Source organism: Blennius ocellaris (genome assembly GCF_963422515.1).
Source record: "Blennius ocellaris genome assembly, chromosome: 22".
Taxonomy (NCBI): Eukaryota; Metazoa; Chordata; class Actinopteri; order Blenniiformes; family Blenniidae; genus Blennius; species Blennius ocellaris.
This window is the reverse complement of record NC_137671.1, coordinates 6,669,383-6,691,478: the sequence shown is the minus strand read 5'-3', so window position 1 is coordinate 6,691,478 and position 22,096 is coordinate 6,669,383. Positions and strand designations below refer to the sequence as shown.

At 41.5% G+C, this 22,096-nt stretch overlaps 1 protein-coding gene across 1 annotated transcript in view; it reads right to left on the bottom strand.

Annotated features, from left to right (window-relative positions):
• Positions 1–4,394: 4,394 nt before the first annotated feature.
• LOC308146294 (proton myo-inositol cotransporter-like) overlaps positions 4,395–22,096 on the bottom strand; it is a gene marked incomplete at both ends in the record, with an annotated part of 60,226 nt that continues 42,524 nt past the window's right edge. The window contains 6 exons of the mRNA XM_080518038.1: positions 4,395–4,621; positions 5,618–5,770; positions 6,919–7,037; positions 7,159–7,284; positions 10,994–11,114; positions 11,207–11,370. Of these exons, the coding sequence (XP_080374164.1) occupies positions 4,395–4,621; positions 5,618–5,770; positions 6,919–7,037; positions 7,159–7,284; positions 10,994–11,114; positions 11,207–11,370 (910 nt within the window). The remainder of the gene's footprint in view (positions 4,622–5,617; positions 5,771–6,918; positions 7,038–7,158; positions 7,285–10,993; positions 11,115–11,206; positions 11,371–22,096) is intronic.

The window sequence follows — 22,096 nt, the reverse complement described above, 5'->3', positions numbered from 1 at the left end:
ACTGCAGATGAGCAGGCATTAGATAATTGACGAGTGTGTGTGTATATACATATATATGCTGCTCAATGTTATGTTTATTCTGATTTCTATTCAGCTCTCCAACTGTACGGATGTGGACATGTGTAAGTCTTTAACAGTTACAATTAAACTATCCATTTACTGATTTATTGAGCTGTACGATTAGCAAAATTGTGTATATATATATATATATATATATATATATATATATATATATATATATATAATTTGTATTTATTTATTTATTTTTTAATCCCTCAGCATGCATTGGACCAGACACTAACTGCATGAATGACTGTGGCTGTGAATATTTGCCAAGTCACTCATGTGGGGGAGGTTACCTGAGCTCAGATTCAACAGATGTAAGTTTGAGTGTTTTGTTAAGTTCTTACTGCACCTCTTGCAGATTTGATGTTGAGTCACAGTCAGCATTCTTAATCCAGTCAACACGTGCCAGAAAACCTGTTTTCTGCAACATATGCCTAATATTTAGTTGTTTAATGTGCCACTGATATTCCAGTGGCACATTAAATACATTTTCTGGGAAATAAAGATTATTTCTTTCCCTCTCTGTATTAGGACGAAGAGTGTTGTCCACATCTTCACGACCAAGCCGCAAATATAAACAGCACAAACAGTGGGTCACTGAAAGCTTCAAATCCAGGACAGTCCCAGTTCAGGTCTTTTATCCCAATGATACAATCCAGTGACCAACAAGTGGCAGAGATCATGGCTCATCCAGACCCACGGCCAGAATGCTGCACAGCTCGGATTTTGTCTCCTCGTCGTCTCGCTCAGCCTCAGAGCTCAGAGATATGCAAATGCCAGAGAACATCTGCTGAAATCCGAGATGCTGCAACTCAGACAGCACACGGCCCTGCAGCCGAGTTGCGCGACGCTTCGACTCAGTGCAGCTTTCTTACAACCGGTGAGGGCGAATCCCCCGGGCCGAGCTCGTCTTCTCTCCCATGTGAACCGCCTCCGGCCACAGGGTGGCAGGGCAACACCACCTCACAGGCGGATCCACTGACTGCTTTTTCAGAGAAGGCCAGGGAAAATGGAAAGCAGAAGCTCTGGAGGAAGAAGAAATCAAAGACTGTTTCGACGTCTAGTAGCAGAATCATCCACAAATTCAGTGCTCCGAACACTAAGAAAGTCATTTTACAGGGACCCCAAAATCCATTTCTCCAAACTAATGGAAGAGGTAGAACAATTATGTGAAGCACGTCAAGTATAGGGTGATTAAAAACACACTTTTTTTTTTTTTAATTAACACATTTTTCTTCTGCTGCCATTTCTACTATAGAGGATGGCCGTGCAGAGGGCAGAGACGAGGGAGAACAAGAAGGGAATGAGATGCTGGAGAGCGAGCCTCTTGATGGAGGGACGGAGGAGGTCACATCTGTCTCCCGAGCTAACAAACCCTCAGCCGACACCGACACTATTCGGGAAATTGCAGACATCCTGCTCCTGCTGAAGCAGAGGAGGAAGAACTGATTACTAGGGCAGGTGGAGAAAGGCAACAGAAAGTTAAAAACACATGTTCTGTGATTGTTCTGCTTCAGATTGTTGACGTTTAAAGCTCTGAAACTCCTGAAACGGTGTTTGTTCTCACTGTGATTCTTGGAAATAAAGCCCCAAAGCATGACTCAGATTCATTGGTTTATTTATTTCCCCATATACATAATATTTAATTAAGATATTTATCTTTATATAATATAAACTCTAGCAAAACATTTACAGCTTGAACAATAATCAAATATACTATACAGCACTCCTTTTTTTTTAAACACTGTAGCTCTTAAATGTTAGAAACACATACTTGATCTACATAGAAAAAAGAAACTGTGACCATTTCACCATGAGTACACATTAAACGTCCTCCTGCTGTGGTGGGGGACAGTGTTTAACACGAGCGGATGTTAAGGGCCGAACACCCCAGTATTCTCCACAAGGTGCAGCCTGAAGCAACTACATGAAATATTTGGTCGACACAAACTTCCTTTTACACAATCTGTGTTGTGGACAGCTTTATCAGTGTGTGTGTGTGTGTGTGTGTTTTTAACTCTGTAATAATACTTTCAGTACAAAACTAGTGTGGTTGTTGGACAGTACTTCCCGGACCAAAGGAAACAGTTAAAAAAAAAAAAAAATTCACATTTTTGAATTAGAGTTGTTTTTCCTACACCATTCAGAGAAGCCTGAAAAGTTTCCTCTCAGCTCCCAACTGTGAATTAGCATTCACAACGTAGAAAAACCCAGCAAATTTGGTGACTGTTATGTCATCCAGGCAGAAATATGTAGGATGTTTAACCCCATCAGATCAGACACTAAACCACACAACTACAAATCACAGTATCAATGCTGATCATTCTCAGAGGCTAATCAATGTTCTGAAATGGACTTGTGTCTTCGTGTGCCCACACTCAATAAACACCAACTAGTGGAAATCACCAATCATAAATAGTCCATCGCCCCTTTAGAAAGTGACCAGCAATTACAGAATAGTGTTTCGTAAATAACTGTGTGTGTGTGTGTATATGACCTTTTTTTCTCGCTGTCTTATAGGAATCATTACGTTTCTACATGAACACAAAGGATTTCCACACGAGGGTGCTCGTATGCTACAGCATGTCATCACTGTGTTGCCCTTTGTGTGCCGACGAGGGTTCTTGTACAGACTGTGACACACGAATACCAAAACAACTGCACTACCTAATGCAAATACCTTTGAATTTGAACGAGTCGCTGAAGAGTCTCTTCATTGTGCCAGTGTATCCGATGGCTTGCTTCTTAATGGCAAGATTAGAAAGAGAGAACGAATCTTAATAATGGCGATTTTTAGCTCCACGGACATGGCCGTAAGAAATCTGTTCATTAAGGACAGTTAGCAGCCATGTTTGGTTTTGTTACACAGAGTTGTCTACTCTGCAGTAGACTTTGCTACACAGGCACATACCTATTTAACTACCAAGGTGTAATCTCACACGGTTTTACAGCTTTACAGAACAACATAGCCAAATTATGCGAAAGCCTACTCCTCAACTTTGGACACTAGAACCACGGAAATGATGCTCTGCTATTTGTACATAAGGCTATAGAGGAAGACTAAAATCAAAACATGTGAAATCATAGTAAAAAAAAAAAAAAAAAAACAATCCCAAAAAACAACAACTCCAAAACATTACATCACAGGTGAAAAATTGCACATGTCAAATAAAAAAATAAAAAACGAAAAGAGAACAAGCTGTGCGGACCCACAGGGAATGTGACTCTGAAAAATCAAAATGGCCATTAGGCACCTTCACAATACACAGGCACTAATATCATCAAGTTTAAATAGAATACTTCAAAATGGCAATCATAAAACTAAGGTTTTTACTTTACAGCTACAGGTCAGACAGACTGCTTTTTGCTGGACACCACAGATACAGCCTATCCAGAAGTAAGTACGAGGAATGGGTCATGACGTGCACGTTTGTAACATTGGCTCATAGTGTAGGTACATCATTGTCAGTGTTACACCAAAGCCACCTTGTTGGAGGAATGTATGCAGCAGAATTGGTCTTAAACCACATTAAAAAAAAAAGAAGAAAGTATTTAATAAATCAAGTAACTGGTTTGGAATATACTGTGCATCTTGGCTGATTGCTTCTCATAAAAATATCTCTTGCAACCACAAGCTGAAGACCGTCAGCAGGTGGACCAGACTGTTTGCTTTGCTACACAACCAATAAGCGTTTTACTCTCCGGTGTCATAAAAAAAGGCATAATGGTACTCTGAATCAACAGGTTTTGACCGATTTATGGTGAAGCAAAAGTTAGTGGTTGCAAACCGAGGTTTAAAATGATAAATGTGGTATCTTTTTCCATTTAAACGATTTCAGTAGAAGCCAGACTGACGTGACGCTTTGGGAATCTTTCTGTACTATATAGACATTCAGTGAGATCAGTTCCCCCCCCCCCCCGGTGTATTCCGTACGTTCACTTTGTGTTAAAACAATTATGCTTCCTAACCAAGATCCCCTGAAATCGTTTTAACCCAGACTTTTGCAAAAGAAATATTTGTGGAAAACTTTGACAATTCAACCGTTGACTAAAACACAGTCTGACACCAGATCGGATGTCAGTTCACTTTCAATTCAGATTAAAAAGCTAAAAGTTAAACATTCGCACTCCTGCTAAAGCATTTTTGTAGATCGGGGTTTTCCTGAATTGGCCGATTTGAAAGTGAACTAACACATTGTAAAATGTCCTAAATTAGAGATCTCAACTTTAATGTGAGGGGAACCAGTAGCTCTTCAGATTGCGAGGAACATTTCAGTAACAGGAGGTCAAAACACCCCGAAGGAGGTCGTCAATGCTCAAACTCTCGCCTAGTCCACGTCTGATGCGTCGTTGTCTGATAGATGGTAATTCGAACCCTTCACCCGAATGTATTCGACCTGCCGCCCCTCGTCTGAATCCGTCGCGCCACAGGAACAAAGCTGGTTTTCGAACAGAGCCTCGATCTCCTCCAGGCGCCTGCCTTTGGTTTCCGGCAGGCAGCCGTAGATGAAGGCGAATCCCACCAAGGCCAGGCTGGAGTAGAGGAAGAACACTCCTGGAAGAAAAAAAGAAAGAGAGAACCCACAGTCACTAAGGACGGCCACCCCACGAAGAAACAATGCCACAAGTCTCCTCTTATAAACAACTTTTCCATGTTTTTATTCACGGCCGAGAGAAGAAATGCTTTTCGTGACAGCAGATCCTGCAGACGGCTGAAACTGGACGAGGCCGGCCCACGCGCCTCTGAGGGGATGCGTGCATGTTGAAAGACAAAGATATTTAACCAAATGGAAATATCCTTTTTCAGGCTGTCACTCGCTGTGGGGTAAATGTGAAGTATGAGTAACGTGGCCCTGTCAAAGTGCCAGAGCAGCGGGGTTAAAGGCAAGAGAAACGACTACATCACACCAACACAAACGCACTCGGAGATACGCGTTCACTCAGTGAGGATGCCAGAGGTGTAATGAGATTTCCTGGCCTCTGTGATCTCCATTTTCTCCTTGTCAAAGCACAATTATATATATTTTTTTAAGTTACAGGCAAGCACGTGCTATGCTAAACACCATTTGTATGACGACGTCACTGTGGGATGTTTCTCTTTTCCCATACCCCCATGATTGTTATGAACCGGATGAATGGCTGAACGATTCAAATTGATTATTAACCAAGTGCATCTCAGGATGCTTCCACAATTATCCCCGATGGATCGATCTGCAGCTCCACCAAAGGTCAGTTCCTTCCTGTCTGCGTAGGAACCCGCTGTCGACTGACTGAGGATGTACGCAAGAGGGCAAGAGACGAACAATGCTCCGGGGCCGCAGCCAGCTGGTACCTCTTCTATGGTCCTGACGTCAGGCGTAGAGGAACAGATGCATCATGTGTTCAGTCAAGAATACTTCCATAAAAATAACGTGAAGCCACACTGTAGGACAAATCCAGTTTACACAGTGGCCTCCATCAGCTGGGATCCCACTCTAAAGCTCATATTTCTGAATGGGTGGAAGGATGGAAGACTATTTCCCTTTCAATACTGTGCTGCCGAGACACTCACCATAGTAGGTGAAGTACTGCGCCAGGTGGAGGAAGGTAAGGGACACCAAGATGTTGAAGGACCAGTTGACACCAGCTGCATAGGCGTTCCCCGTGCTCCTCGCCCACAGAGGATAGATCTCAGAGTTTATGGTCCATGGCATTGGACCCATGCCTGAGAGAGAATGGAAGAATGAGCTATGGGCTCTGTGGTTTCACTTTATTAGAACACAGAGAGTTTTAAAGTAGTCTTGCACACAAAGACCAAACTCGTACATAGTTGCTGGTTGTTTAAACCTGTTTGCTTAGGTTATATCATCTTTGTGTTACACATACTGTATATGCACAATTTCTAAGTAGAACTAGCATTTTCCATGTGATAATGAGCTTATAAAAAGACATGCCGTGCAGTTTTCTGTGGGTTTTTTTGCCATCAAGATACATGTAAACAGTTTTAATGTCTAACATGAAATAAATATGCAATGGTCAATAACTATGTATGAATTAAAGAAAAAGAAACAACAGATTCACAGCTTTATCATTCATTTTAATGTTTTTGATAACTGAAACTACTCCATCATTTCGATTCTACAAATATACAAGCATACTTACAATTGATTCGACTATTATAACTCTTTTTTTGTTGTCTCTTACAAATTCCTGTCATGGTTGGTGTACTTACTCTCCCCCGTGTTTCTCATGTCTTATCTTATTGCCCTCTTGTCATCCGTCTGCCCTTTCTGCACAGGTTACCTCATTGTCTTGCCCTCTGCCTGCATACCAGAGTCCACCTTGAGTTTTCCTCTTGTGACCTTTGTTTTAAAAAATTTTTGCTTTGCACTTTTTTCTGCCGCAGTCTGAGAAGGCTCACCTCTGTCTTGCACTCGGTCCGTCTGACCTTTTCCACTGTAATTTCTGCCTTTGTGCTTCAATCACACAAGCCTATAGCGAGTTGAAGGCGTGTTCTGTTATTATACAGTATTCTCTTGAATCTCCAGCTTCAGCAACAGTACATTTTGAATTATCACACTTTTAGAAGACGTTCTGCAGACGTTTTAAGAGATTTCGCCCCCAAACTTCTGTTGCATCTTGCTGATACGCAAGTAACGATTTGTTTGTTCAGCTCAAACAGATCTGCAATCCTAAATCTGAAGGAGTTAAACACCATAGAAGCGGAAAGCCAGGGCAAAGTGGGATTATGTCGGATCTTCACCGTCTCAGTAAGCACTCGGGCAAACACGGCGAGACAAGAAGATAACCTTGGGTATACAAACCAGTTCCAAGGCAGTGCGAGTGGAAACAAAAACCGGTTGTTCCTCTTACCTGGAGCGAAGGCAGCCAGGTAGAGCACCAGACCCAGTAGAACCAGCCAGGAGTAGGAGGTGGGGCAGTAGTTGTAGGCCCAGTAGGTCTGATCTTTCATCAGGGTGGAGTTGGAACACCTGGAGGGGCAACACACGATATTAACTCTTTCTGAAAGTGGGAGCTCAGTACGGTGCAAAACGTACGATTGCATCGCGCCTCTCCGTCCACGACGCACGCTGCTGGCGCATCCTGACTCACCTGCCCCATGCTGCATGCTCGGTGGAGGCCTTATTGACTGCAACGCAGGAGGAGGCGAGCAGCGCCGAGCCGTTCTCCCGGTAACAGAAACCACACCCGGGGTCCAGCATGCACAGCTCGCACAGCCTGCACAACCGACATAGCGTGAGTTAGCTCTCCCCCCACCCCCACGAAACACAATCAATCACACTCCATGTCACCTCCGCCTTCGCTTAGTTACTCTGGGAAAAAAATATCGACAGGCTTATTTGAGTTCGGCGTCGAGTTGTGGAACAAGCACAACTTCAGAGATGATTCTCCTTCTTAACAAGATGACAGAAAAATAGCTTTGCAGAACTTTTTTTTATTTGCCTCGTTACCCAAATGACAATAATATGACTTTCCCCACCGATTGGAGGCGATAAATTAGATTCAAGAGCTAAAGATGGAAAGTGTTGAAGTAACTATCGTTCAATCTCATTCTCGTCATGTCTCTCTGCTCCGTCTTTGTTAATTAAATGAACATGCCATCATGTTTCCCAGTCAGCTTGCATGCAAAAGGCTTTCAAATGCTGACTCGCTGACAAGTCAAATTTTCACACGGGCACGCACGCTCTGTTTTCCCCCCTGCTCTCTCATCGGGTCTGATATGGCGGTGCCTGATGAAGCGTGTGAAATGTCCCTTTTGTTTTGTTTCAGAGGCCTGCAGAGCCTCCCCGTGTGCTTGGGCACCTTCCGTTAATTACACACCGAGGTCAAGGACTGAAATATCATCATGCATTTGTACCCGAGAGAAACAGAAGTAGAAGAGGTGAAGGGAGACGTGTGACAATGTGGCTTCGACTTGGCTTTAACAATTCAATTTAACCCTCTTATTGCTCCTTTTGTTCTTCCAGGTAAACCTGTCCTGGTTTGTTTTTACTATCTATTTTACCCTTTGTTTCACCTTTTTTGCAAACTTGTTTCCAAAACATTTTACACTTATATCTGCAAGAATGGACTATTTTTACACAAAAGTCAAAAGTTTGTGTACAAACACCTTCTTTTTCAAAGGCAAATAAGTTGTTCAAACACCACAGGCTATCCTGTTTCATGCAAACTGTCCCACAAGTTCAATGTCCAATACGCATTGCTAAGAAACCTGAAGAATGCATCCAGAAATGGGACGTCCAATCCATAATGAGCCCGACAGGCTCTCTGGATGCTGCTGTGGTCACTGAAGGGATGTGGCTCGTATGGAGCAAAGTGAACTCAATGAAGCCATCCGCGTGTGGTAAAAGCACTCATCTCTTCGAATTACTCCCCCTTGTTTGTGTGTGTGTACACAGTGTTGTAGTGTGTGGGTGCCGGACACCGAGTCCATTAGGTGCTGTTTGTCGTCATGATGAAAGACCGCTCTTTGCACGGGAGTTTCATCTCGAGTAAATTGAGACATGGAAGCCTCTGATCTGTGTCTCCCATCAAAACACACACACACACACACACACACACACACACACACACACACACACACACACACACACACACACACACACACACACACACACACACACACACACACACACACACACACACACACACACACACTCTCTCTCTCAACAATGAAACGACTCGTAGCTGGTTTTGGGAGGGAAAGGTAGAACACACACACACACACACACACACACACACACACACACACACACACACACACACACACACACACACACACACACACACACACACAAACACACAAACAATATTTACTTAGTTGTTTCCATGAGGATCCTTTGTTCTACTAGTTAAATAGTAAACTGTGACGTGTATGACTCAGGGCTTGTTAAATGGAAAGGTTTATATTCAGGAAACAAACACTGACACACAGAGGTAAAATAGAATACAGAGAAAGAAGATGTTATATTTAAAGTCCAACAATAGATTATAAGCAAAATAATCTAAACCAATATAGTCTGACAAGTAATGACTCAAGATAAACATATTAATAACATTTATTTAAGAATAAAAGTGATTGCACAAGCTATACGCATGAATAGGAGAGCCTTTAAAAGTAAGCACACCAAATTAGTTAGAATAATAAATTGTCACTGCTCAGAAAGGCAAGGCAGTATTCTGATCCCAGTAAGATCAAAGATTTTCAAAGGTCAGTCTCTAAAACAAAGCTGACTCGTGGGTGTTGTGAAGTGGGATCACAGAAGTTATGTACTATTGTGAGGTGATGTTCAAAGTTTAACGGCTAATTGTTTACAAATACGTGGAGTCTGACTGAGATCCGTATTAAAGCGCATGTGGAAAATCCGCAGACAAGAGTGCTTTTTTTCCCCAAAGAACAGAAGTGCAGGAAAGTGAAACAATTTTCTCACGTTCTCTCTTTTTTCCCCCAAACGTTTATTCTACATTATTAAGTTTTATTAAACACTGCTGTCCTTTTCACATACAAGCCTCTGAGGTTACTTAGATTGTGCGAATCCTCAAAAAAACAGCTCCAGCTATAAATTGTATAAATTGGTTTAATACAACTCACGTGTGTCTATGTCCATGTGTGTATAATGAAATCTGATGCTGCAAATTGTCATACAAGTTGAATGCATCAAATGCTGAGACGGGAAGTAACGCTCACTGTATAGCATGGACATGGAATCATGTGACTGTCATCATTTTATTGTTATTAGTTTAAAAGAAAAAAACAGAAAGAAATGTAGAAGTTACCAAATATGTTCACTTGTCTGATGAAGGGTTCATTTTACATATCTTAGATTTGGACTAACAATGACCTTATGATTTCAATGTTTTTGGTTCCCCTCAACTGGCCGACGCAGCCAGTTACTTAACAAGTGTATCTGCTCTTTTGCTTTTAATGCATCTTCAACGTCATCAGCAAAAAGAGGGGATGCAGAAAGTCATTGGCTGTCAAAAAACATTTGAAGATTTTCTGCTGGCCAAAAACCAGGAGCGACAAGTGACTGATGTCATGGAAAACGAACTGCAGTGTCTCTTCTGCCCCAAATTTCTAATCGAGGTGAAGTTGGCTTTCTTAACAGTGTTTTTATAGAGACGCTGAACTCTTGAGATGAGTCAGACTAAATGACTATTGTTATGTCTCTGGGTAAGTCTCATGCAAAATAACTCCAATTGAGATGAATTACTAATGGGTTACATGTAAATTAAAGAAATTATATATTTTATATTGCTTATTTTATTATTATACAAACGTGATACGCGATTAGCATGCCCGTTTAGTATATTTTTACATTATGGCTGTATTATTGCTCGCAATCTCTCCACGTCTGCGCTCAATTTCCACTGTGCGCTCACTCAATTTGGGCAAAACCCAAATGTGACAGACACAGTTGTCGCTGAATGCTGAACTGATTTTCACCTGGTTGTCTTTGCCGCAAACATCATACCTGTAGGTCTGATACTGGACACATGGTTTGGTCTATTACAATGTCAATAGCGGGCTGCACAATAATAGAATGTTTTGATTTGTAATATGAAGGAAGCAGATTGTGCACGACTCTTTTAACAAATCGTGATTTTTGGCAGTCGGCGGTTTTTACCCGCACCTCTGCCTAAAATCACAAAGAGTGAGTAATGACACTTCTCAACCCCCAGAGGACACTCCAGCGTTGAATCCCTTCATCTTCACAATATAATGCTGCGTTTGCACTCACACCACCGCGGTGCTAATTAGCAATGGGAGCATTTTGGAGGCTCAAACAAAGACTCGCACTTCTCACCTACTTAACTCATTCATTTGAGATCCTGAGTGGTTAATTGCAGCTTTTATATTAAGATTGTAGTTCATCAGACAAATGGTAAGTGGCTGTTGAGTAAGTTTATTCAAGTGTTTACTCACTGGTACTTGGCGCAGGTGGAGTTGGTGGTTGCAGGGTCCAAGGGGTGAAAGGTCACAGGTGGACTGTGCTGGGCTGATATGAGAAAGCCGACAGCCAAGAGACTCAAACTCACACATGTACCTGTTCGAAACAATAATAAAAAAAACTACATCGTAAGCAAAACAAAAAAGAACAGTTCCTAATGCTGCATTTTGATCCTTCTTCCATCCCACCTATCATACTGCCCAGTGTGAGCTTCCTGCGGCCCACTCTCTCTACCAGCCACACTCCCAGGAGGGTGAACAGGAAGTTGGTGAAGGTGGCGAGCCCCGCCAGCCAGATCGCCAGCCTGTCGTCACGCACACCGGACATCTGCAGGATGGTGGCGCTGTAGTACCTAAGTGAAAACGGAAAACAAAGGGCGTTGACTGATTGACCGAAAAGGGTTTGTCATGTAGTATTTCATTGCCAACAATGCAAACCTCTGTTACAATCATCACACGTCGTCTCAAAATTACATGACAACTTAACTATGACTCTCAAACCACACAGATGAGCTACTTTGAACATTTTGGTTCTTTAGTCTTGCCAATACTTACATTTTATCACTGAGATTAAGGTACATAACATACATGAGTATAGGCAGATTATTTACTTAATATTGTTGATTTTCGCTTGCTGTGATGTCATCCTCACAGGTTTATGTTTGGAAAACTGCCTCTTTTTCAAAAACTTTGGGAACGAACTGAAAAACTTGCTTTTCAACAGGTTTTAATTGAAGTGTCTCGCTGTTTTCAGCCTTTATGCTACGTGAAAATCAGGTGCTGGCATTGAAATTGTGAATAACAATCAAGCATTGCACAAACAAATGTTGAGCATATTCAGCAGTGGCACATTTTCAAAGTAGAAATTTGCTGGAACTTTTCAAACTTGCAAAGTTGCAGGACAAAAAAAAAAGGCTTTATGGAGTTAAACTTTAATTTTTTTTTTTAATATTCCAATGAAATAATTGGTCAAGACAAGTCAAGAAAAAACATCTAATTAACAGAAAAACACTTCACCTTCAATCGCTGTCCCTGTACTTGAGTACCTGCCTCTCGTCTACACAATTAGCGGTTGACTATAAATAGAATATCGCCACTCACTTTCCCCGGATCTTCCTCTTGTACAATGTAATTATACTTGTATCTCTGGCACCACACGGCAGCATGCAGGCAGATTACCTCCAATTATCATCAACAAGGCTCTAAACAGGCTGTGGTCAACAATACAGACACCTGCATGGAGTGTATTTCTGAGTTCCCCTCTGATACCCCGTTACAAGGAGTCTATAGTGTCATCTCTGAATGGATGTGCACAACATGATGACTCATTTTCACCGATGATATACACTACGTGCTGAGAAGGTTAACACCCATGAACGAAAAAAGACAAACTATATTGTTTTCATCAGCGTCTGCTTCTCTACTTGCAACTAAGAATTAACATTCAGTGTTTTATCTCTCCTAAAGCATCATTATTTCTTTCTTGCGCACTCGCTCTCTCTCGCTCTCTCAAGACAAAGACATTCAATTGAGGGATTTGCATAATGAAACTTTTCTCTCCTGCCACAGCATCCAGTCAGACAGAACGAGGGCTGAGACACAAATGAGAGGCTGTGAAACTCTATTAAAAAAAAAAAAACACAAGCTACAGTTGTACGGAGAGTGTGAGAAGATAAAGACCAGAGATTTGCCTTTATAGTAATCTTCAAACATGAACTCTGACGGACACACACAGAGAGGCACACACACATATTTCAACCATGTACAAGATGGGAGTTGGTTTTGGAGCAGCAGCGGGAGCAAAAGTACTATTTCTGCTCTCAGCGGTGGAAACCTGCTGTGCTCCATCTTCAGACCTGAAACTCACTGATTACAGTATACACACATACATACATAAACACTATGCTCTTACTTAACACTACTGCAAATAACAGCCTGCAGACACAAAATCATATTTCTTTATGCCCACAGAACTACAAAGGTTTCAAGTGGCCAATGCATTTCTGAAATAGTAACTCTACAGCCACTCGGCAGGAGATAAGAGGGCAAACATGAATGATTCTTTATATCTGACTATCAATCTCGTGCAGTGACACAACAATAAAGCTGGACCATAAAATGAGTCAACATGAAAGAACAATGAAAGAAAGCTGGTCTTGTAAGATTGATCTTTTATCATATAAAGCTCTGTATAAAGGGGCGGTGACTGCTGCACCATGTAACTATAGTTGAATTTAAACTGTGAATAATGGGGTTGCCATAAGTATCAGTGGCTAGAAAACGTATGCAATCTACAGATCTGCACATCTGTTTTAGTTCCACTTTCATGTCTCATCGGGTCTCCTCACGTCAATGCTCGACACAGGTTAATCAAGTGCTGAAGCAGAACAATGGAATTTTGTCACCAAGCAGTGAAAGAAACGTTTTTTTTTTCTATTTTTTCCCCCCATTCAGACTGACAATTTTAATATACGGATGATTTCTGTCGACTTTGTGACTACGACAGGATGTTGTTGCACCTGTAAAGAGTCACTACAAGATACTTTCTCACCCTATCGTCTCAGAGCATTTTCTAAAAAAAAAAAAAAAAAATGCTCATTACAAACTGAAACTTTGTGCCAGGGATCAATGTGGGAAGAAGCAGGCTTTAGTATGACACAGCAGGCTCAGCAGTGCCACTTAAATCCCCCTAGAGGAGAATATATCCTTTTAAAGGATACACACACAGATCACTGTGGCATAGAAAATGTTCCGTATTTATTTTAAAGCATCATTAAAATTCTCTGGAAAGGCAGATGGCTCATGTTAGTTTTATTTTTATATGCATATTGGGAATGGTGCGTGACTATAGTGACTATATTTGATCACATTTCTTCCAAACTAATAAAAGTTAAAGGCAATCATACAATACATAATTTTCAAGAAAATAAAAGAGAGTACAACACCTTGATCTGATATTTGTTCCAATAAATTGTGTACTTTGAATTAGTGCAAATTACAGAAATACATAGAGCCTGTAGTGAAGTACCATTCAGCTCATGAGAGCAGGACTGCAGTGAGAAATGCTTTCTCTTTAGAGATGTTTTCAAGCTGCCAATGATGAGTTGTCTGTGAGTTTTAAATAAATAATGGTGTTTACTTTATAAACGCCAAAAAGTCCTCAATACAACCAAGGTTGTAAATTCGCGTTTTCAGCAATAAATCCAATTCAGTAGGTTAAGAAGCCACTTCATTTCTTCTAGTATGAAAACAATTTGACACATTTGCAATATAGATGCAATAAATGTAATTTTATGACACAGAAATGCAAAAGGTGCTAATCGCCACATTTTTGCAGACGTACGTTTTATTTTGAGTTTTCCCTGCAGTGCTGCAAGCCAGATTATTTCTGCCATTGCTGCTGATAGAAAGTGACATCTCTCACTCTGAAACATCCATTACTTGTCAACTCATCACTAACCGGCATAATATTTCATCCAGGAGATGATTGAGACGACTCTCAGGGGGCATCCCGAGTATAAGAAGTGCCCTTTTAAAATGTATATATTTTTGTATTATTCTTGCATTTTAACTCGCTCTATTAACAGCCTGATTGGTCTTTGACAAACCCTCAGTAGCAAGTAGAAATAGAAAAACAAAGGCCAGTTGAGCGAGTCGTCATAATTCTGCAACAAAAGGAAAGTCAAGGCTTTAATAAGAGGTTGTCAGCTTGAGGTCAAAGGTGAGTCAGGGCTGGATTTGCTCCAATTACCTGCAATTGCAGAAGCTGCAGCACGGAAATGTCAAAGTCTCCTCATTAGGAATGACCACAGAAAGAAAAAGAAGACTCTATCAGGCAAAATATAAAGGAACAGTTGTTATAAACAACTACGAAGTGGTTCCAGGAAGTAAAAGCAGAGCAATCGAGTTGTTTGCAGGTGCTAAAAAAGAACACAGGTTGTCATGAGCCACAGCTGTTTCCAGCTCGTGTGCTGTATGACACTGTTGTCGACACTGTGATCAAGTAACACACACCTGGTATGAAGCTTGTATGGAAGAACCATAGATAAGAGGATATCCAGAAGGTGCTTTACCACGGGATAAATTCATACTCAAAGGCAAAGGAAAAAAAGAAAGTCACGAGTGTGACCTAAAGCTCTTGAAGAGAAAAATCTTTTTTTTTTAAACGTGATGTTTTGATATTTTGTTGCAGGATCAAAACTGTAGTACGACGTTGTACATTGAGAGATGCTCTCTGATCGTCAGTCACACACACTGGACAACATTTTTACTCCGGAATTGTGACGTACGTCATTACCACAGCCACTTCATCATACATACCGGTAAGTTCATAAAATCCATGCTACGCAATGTAGCAGGTAATAAACGTTGAAGACACGTTGAGAGTGCATTTCCTTTTTTTCTTTCCTATATTAAACAATTAATTTATTCTCCCAGTTCCAACAGGTGAACCTTCTTCTAATACATAATTGTATTTTTCATTTTGTCGAAAAGGGAAATATCAGTAAATTATTCTCAGAATGAGAAAAATTGATATCCAGAGCCTTTTGTTGGCCTGAAGAATAAGCTTTCACATCTAGTTTTCCATAATCATTCACAGCCAGTATTAGCATGTGCAAAGGTTAGAGATTTCTGGTAATATTCTATAATTACCAGTCATTTTAATGCGATTATGTTGTATCGTGCAAATACAAACTGGAAGCGGCGCAAGCATTGGCAGTGGGTTTAAGTCAACACACACACACACACACACACACACACACACACACACACACACACACACACACACACACACACACACACACACACACACACACACACACACACACACACACACACACCTAGTTTTTATATAAGAGACCCTGTGGAGCGCCGGTGCAAAGAAAACAAGGGAAGGTGTAATCTGGCCCTGACCCCAGTCTGAAAATGGAAACACGGATCCAAACTGTTGTCATGCTTCGACTCCGAACCTCTCAGTCAGCCCGTTAAAAGAGAGTGACAACACACACGCACACACACTTCAGCAAGTAGAGAGACCGACGGATGCTTCAGGAAGGAGAGAAATAAGTAAAACATAACAAGAAGACGGAGACAGACACAGCCCCGAGGGGGCAAACGGGTGAAGACGAGAGTGGCAGGTGGAAGGCGAAAGATGCACACACACGGCAACTAATTTCACACATGCTTTCATACATCTATTTCAGTTCTTCCACCACGTTTTACCACCCTGTCAGGGAGTCATTTTCACCTATCAAGTGCTAAAATTGAAAGAGTAAATCGAGCCTCTAAAAATGCTGTCCGGTCAGTTTGTTGGTTTATCGTTGGTGTCAGTCACTGTCTATGGAAAGAGAAGCAGCCGGAAGGTACAAAGGATGATGCTCTCGATAAAAACGGGCTCAGTGTTTCTTGATTCAAAGCATGCGTTCTTGCCGGACCTCATTTGCTTTTGCCCCTTGTCCATTTCGCAGGGTTGTTGGTGGAGGACGCCTCTGACCCAGGGTTGACATTTTCCGAGACGTTACAGGACAGTCTTGGCGGACGTTTGGGAGAGCGTGCGCCATGTGGTCTCAAAGGAAAACACTTGATGGCTCAGTTAAACATTTCTTACTGTTCAATTAGATTTCTAAATAAAACAAATGTCCATAATATGAAATTACACACAATAATTACAGGTAAAGTTAATTTGCTGCGATGTTTTGATGTGAAACTTCACAATTTTCTCTTTTCTGGATCGCTGACTGTATAATGAGACCAATTCGAGCATAATACATCACACTGGAAGCACACTTGTGATTATTCAATCAAAATTAAAAACCTAGTGTGATTATGCCTTTGCGTTCAGGATTTCATCACTTTGGATTTTCTTGTCAAAGACCAATGTAGCTTTATCCAAATCATTGCTGGAAAAACCCAAAATGACACATTTTTAATGCTCTCTTTTGTTTTATTTTGTGTTTTTTAATGTGAACATTAGGTTGTGATTCTGATTCTCCATTTTGCAATGACAATGACTGACGATGATGATTATAGATGGGGTGTTGAGGATGAGGAGAAATTGAGGAATTTTTTTCCAAAATAATTGGATGATGAAAACTGTAAGAATACAAATAGACTCATTGTGAAGTTGTACAACATTTGCTTTAAGAGCTTGTCTGAGGTGAAAATGTCAGTGTGTAATTTCATGTATTCAAACTCTCATATCAACACGACTGAATTGAATTTTACTTCATAATAAACCCCTGCAGTTGGGAGAAATATACTCGGTAAGTCATGTTGAGGTGAGACATTTTGCCCGTCTGCCACCAGGATGTAGTATTACGACTCAGTGACTCTTGGAGGCACGATGATTTCCTGCAGCAAACCAATCACTCCACTTTCCACTTTGCACCGAGCGAAGTGGAAACTAAAAGCTTGTTTGCTCTCCGGCAGAACATCATCAGCACGTCAGCAGGTGGTAATCCACAAAAATTCACATCACCTCTTGACGAATTGATTAAATCATGAAAAATGTGAGATGTGGTTGCTTTTCTTGACACATTAATTTGCATTTTCACAATAATTTCTTCCGTCTGAGTGTGTGTTCCACCTTCGATGTTGGAGAGAAAGTGACTGGAAGAAATAGGCAGCACTGTGTGGCATCGATTGGCACTGGCACCTCAGAGAAGCTTGCATGTTCTGCCTGTGTTTGCGTGGATCTGACAGCAATTTGCAGTGCAAATTTGACAATAGTCACCACAGTTCAACCCTCTACTTCTCTAATTGAATGTCGTCACTGTGCAAATTTGACATAAAAGATCCCCCCCAAAAAAAGAGAAGCAACGAGAGGGAAATCTTTTAAATGTACACATGTCAGATCAGATTACATTTAATTTGATCATCATTTAAAGGGTGTGTCCAAAACTAAATCCCTACATATCCCCATAAGATTATAAGCAATTCGTGGACTGGTGCTGACAAATACCAGAAAACTGGATGTGTGTGACACATGATGAGAGGCGACAGAGATTTATTTTCCTTTGGCGAACAGAGTGCTCCTTATTGACAGAGTACTGATCTCATTATATAACTTAATAGTATGGATTTCAAGGCAGCTGAAGAAAGAGGAAAGGGTCAACTGTAAAGCAGCAGTGAAGTAGCAAGATGGAGAGAGCTGCAAGGGGGAGTGTGAGTGTCGGCCTCAGTGCGCAAGAGATGAGGTGTTACAGAAGAGAAACAGAAGGAGTAGAAAGAAAAAGCAGGAAGTGAGTGAGAAAAGGACTGTTAGGCGAGAAAAAGATTGAATGGATGGGGGACAAGACAAGGAGGGATGTGGGTGTGAAGACAAAAAACAAAATGGACAGACGAGGGAGAGAAGGAATGAGGAGGAGAGAGGAAGGAATAGAAATGCTCCAGGGAACTGGCCTATTTCTCAAACAAATGCATACGAACACAGAGCTGCGTCACAATGATGCTCTGGAAGAAAAAAATAAAAATAAAAACGCTCGGTCCAAACCGGTACGCTGCAGATCCCATCAAATACAACCATCATGTATCCTCTACTGTGAATACATGCAAATACCTGCATGCAAATCCACCTGCACACACACATTCTGCACACCGTGCCTGATTGAGTCTCTCTCACAGCAGCGTTCCTCCAATAGGTGGAACAAATTCCAGCTCGCCGCTCTTCAGTGGCGGCGGGTTGATGGGCGCTGACCTTTGGGCGACTTGGAGTGACGGCGAGCTATCATAGCTTATTAGCTGCCCTCTCCGCTTTTATCAAACCCAACCTCTGCAGGGGTAGAAACGGCAGATGGTAATTTTTCAGAAAAGCTCTGGTTTATTGACAATTGGGATCAGTGGTTTTTGAAGTTTTGAAAGGGGGGAAGAGCAGTGAATGAAAATGGAAATCTGGTGGTGAGTGGGGATAAATCTTTCCAACAAAATATTTTTTTCCCCATTTCATGATAAAAAAGAAAATAATAACAGGGAAAGTAATAGTTTTATTAAAACACATTTTGGAAGCATAATCGAGTTGAAATTCTGAAGAAAAATAAGTTAAACCATAAATTTAACCATCGTAAACACTACAGGCTGCATATAAACCCTGTACTTAGCACAAAGAAGTCCACAGAGCCAAAAAATACTGTCCAATTTCTACAAATGAGCTTTCAAACGTTTCCTGTAGATTATTGGTATTAAGAGTAAATCCTCCTAATTAACTGCTGCTGAGGGTACCTGCCACGTTAAGCACAGAACTGCTGATCAGAAGACAGTATGCTGGTTTTCTACAGTTGTAAATAACAGTGCAATTTACTACTGGGAAACCCATTCACCCATCTTCTGAAAGGCTTCATCCACCTCAGGGTGGCTGGTGCTAATCCCAGCTGAACATAGATGAAGGAAGTTTACAATCTGGACCCAGATAGAGAGACAACCACACACGTTGCCACATAAACGCAAAACTTTTCTTGATCGAAAATACAAAAACACTTGAAACATCATGTAACCTAGGCGCCAGAGTCAGTAATCAACTTCGAATGCCTGTTTTTGGAAACCTGAGTGCCTGGAGAAAAACCCATGCAAGCACAGCGGCAACATGCAAACATCACACAAAAGGGACCCCCAAAGCTCACCTGGACTCAAACTGGACTATGTGTATAGGTAATTTTTTGGATTCTTGTACATCCAAGTGTAATAATAGCCCCTGAACATGGACATAATATAGTATAACTCCCGACTGTTCAACTGAAGGAGAAAACTGAACTCCATGCAAGCGAGAGCTCTGCGAGTTGGTTTTCCTGCGATATATAAAATATAAAGTTATAAATAGACTAAAAGAACTGTCAATCAGGCACTCTTTGCACACACCCAGGGCTCTGGGAGGAGGAATAATCAACAAAACACCTGGGTTGTGAATGGCCTAACTTAGTATTACTGGTTTTAAATTCTCCTTTTGTACAACGTGTGGATTTCGTTATCGCATAAGAATACAATTGTTGAAACGTGTGTATTGTACTAACTGCGAATGCCACTGTATTGGCAGAGCAGGCATCCTTGGTACATGACGCCGTGCTGCGAGGAGTGTGCGAGCGTGCTGCGTTTCTGTATGTGTTTGATTAGAGGGAAAAAATTACAATATTTCTCATTAAAGAGGTCTGGCTGCGAATCCGTGGGAGATTGCGGAAGAGGTTGGCATGATTAAGCAGCTCATGAATGCTTGACAACATGCAAACATGGATGGAAAAAAAAAACAATCTTGTTGTTATTTTGGGTTCATGTCGGTGCGAAAAACGCAAGCACGTAATGGAACGTGGGCTCTGCCAGCTCCTCGCAGGCCTGCCAGCAGAGTGGCCACGTAAAACTGGCTTTTCGTGACATTTCCAACATGACATTTGTCCACGGGACCATCTGTGAGAGCCAACTGGCCAGTGTCAACCATGTGATTTAAAAAAACAAAAAACAAAAAAGGCCACATATAAAAGCCCTGACATTATATATAAATAAGAGATCAAGTCAGCAACACTTTGTATTTTACAGACGTCATGAAGCAGTGACTTTTTTTGTGTTTTTTTTAAGTTCAAATCATTTTTCCAGTTACTAACATGTGACTCTTGAAACTAAAGGGCCCAGGAAGCTGAATACACCGATTTCCTCTGCTATTTTCACTTAAATTTTAAACATCAACACCTTTCCCATAATTCATAACAGTTCAAATATCTCTGGTTTGAGTTTGCACGTTCTCCCAGTGCATGTTTGGGTTTTAATATGACACTGGTTTTCCGCATGCAGTCCAAATATACATGCATTCAGTGTTGATTTGTGATTCTAAATAGCCCATGAGTGTGTGTGTGTGTGTGTGTGTGTGTGTGTGTGTGTGTGTGTGTGTGTGTGTGTGTGTGTGTGTGTGTGTGTGTGTGTGTGTGTGTGTGTGTGTGTGTGTGTGTGTGTGTGTGTGTGTGTGTGTGTTCCTGTGATAATGAGTTGGCTAATTTATAGTCTTGAATCAATGTGTGTATTTTGAAGAACTGTGCATTTGATCAGGAACTACAAAGTAGTACTGCAACTGCAAGTTTCCTTTTCACACTTTGTCATCCGTTGGATATGTGAACAGCTTTTGCTTTTACTTCAAATGTGCATTATCAGCGATTATTCTTGGCTGTGAAGACATGATACGACTTCTGACGGTGAGAGCAAAGACCCTTCTTTTCAGACTCCCCGTGAACCAAAGAAACGCTCTAAAAAAACCCCAACAAAAACAGGAAAGAAGACGCTCAGTATTTCTTGTCCCTTTCTCTGTCTTCTTTTATAAATCCATCTTCCTCTCCATCTATCATCTGCCTTGATCCCCTTCGTCTTGCTTCCCCCAATGTCTGATCACTATCGCTGTCATTGTCTTTTCAATGTTGGACCTGCTCCTTTTTCCCCTCTGCTCTCCAGCTCCATCCATCTTCTGTCCCCCACTGCTCTGTCAACACTGCTGACCTGCCCTGACACACACACACACACACACACACACACACACACACACACACACACACACACACACACACACACACACACACACACACACACACACACACACACACACACACACACACACACACACACACACACACACACACACACACACACACACACACACACACACACACACGCATGCTTCCACCAGCCCACAGTGACCTTTCCATGCAAGATTATGTGGCTAATTGAATCAAAATGATCCAAATGACTAATAGGAAATCTAATTTGACCCACTGCTGGATCACATTATTCCACATCTACCAACAGAGATGAGGGGGGATGTTTGTTTTTTGTTTTTTTAAGGAAAATAAATGTTGGGAGAGAAACTCAGTGGCAGGGCGCGTCCAGTTTAATCCATGTAATCCACACAGACAAACAGCCGTCCCTTTTCATCACATTGGCAGACAGTCGAGCGGGAATTCATTCGGGGGGCTCAAAACGCATGCGGGCAGAAAAACAAACAGACCAGACACACCGTCTGACACAACTCCATTTTTCCACAGAGATGCGTTATTGACAAATGCATCTCTCATCACACAGGTTTCTCTGACAGGCTCCTGTGTGTGTGTGTGTGTG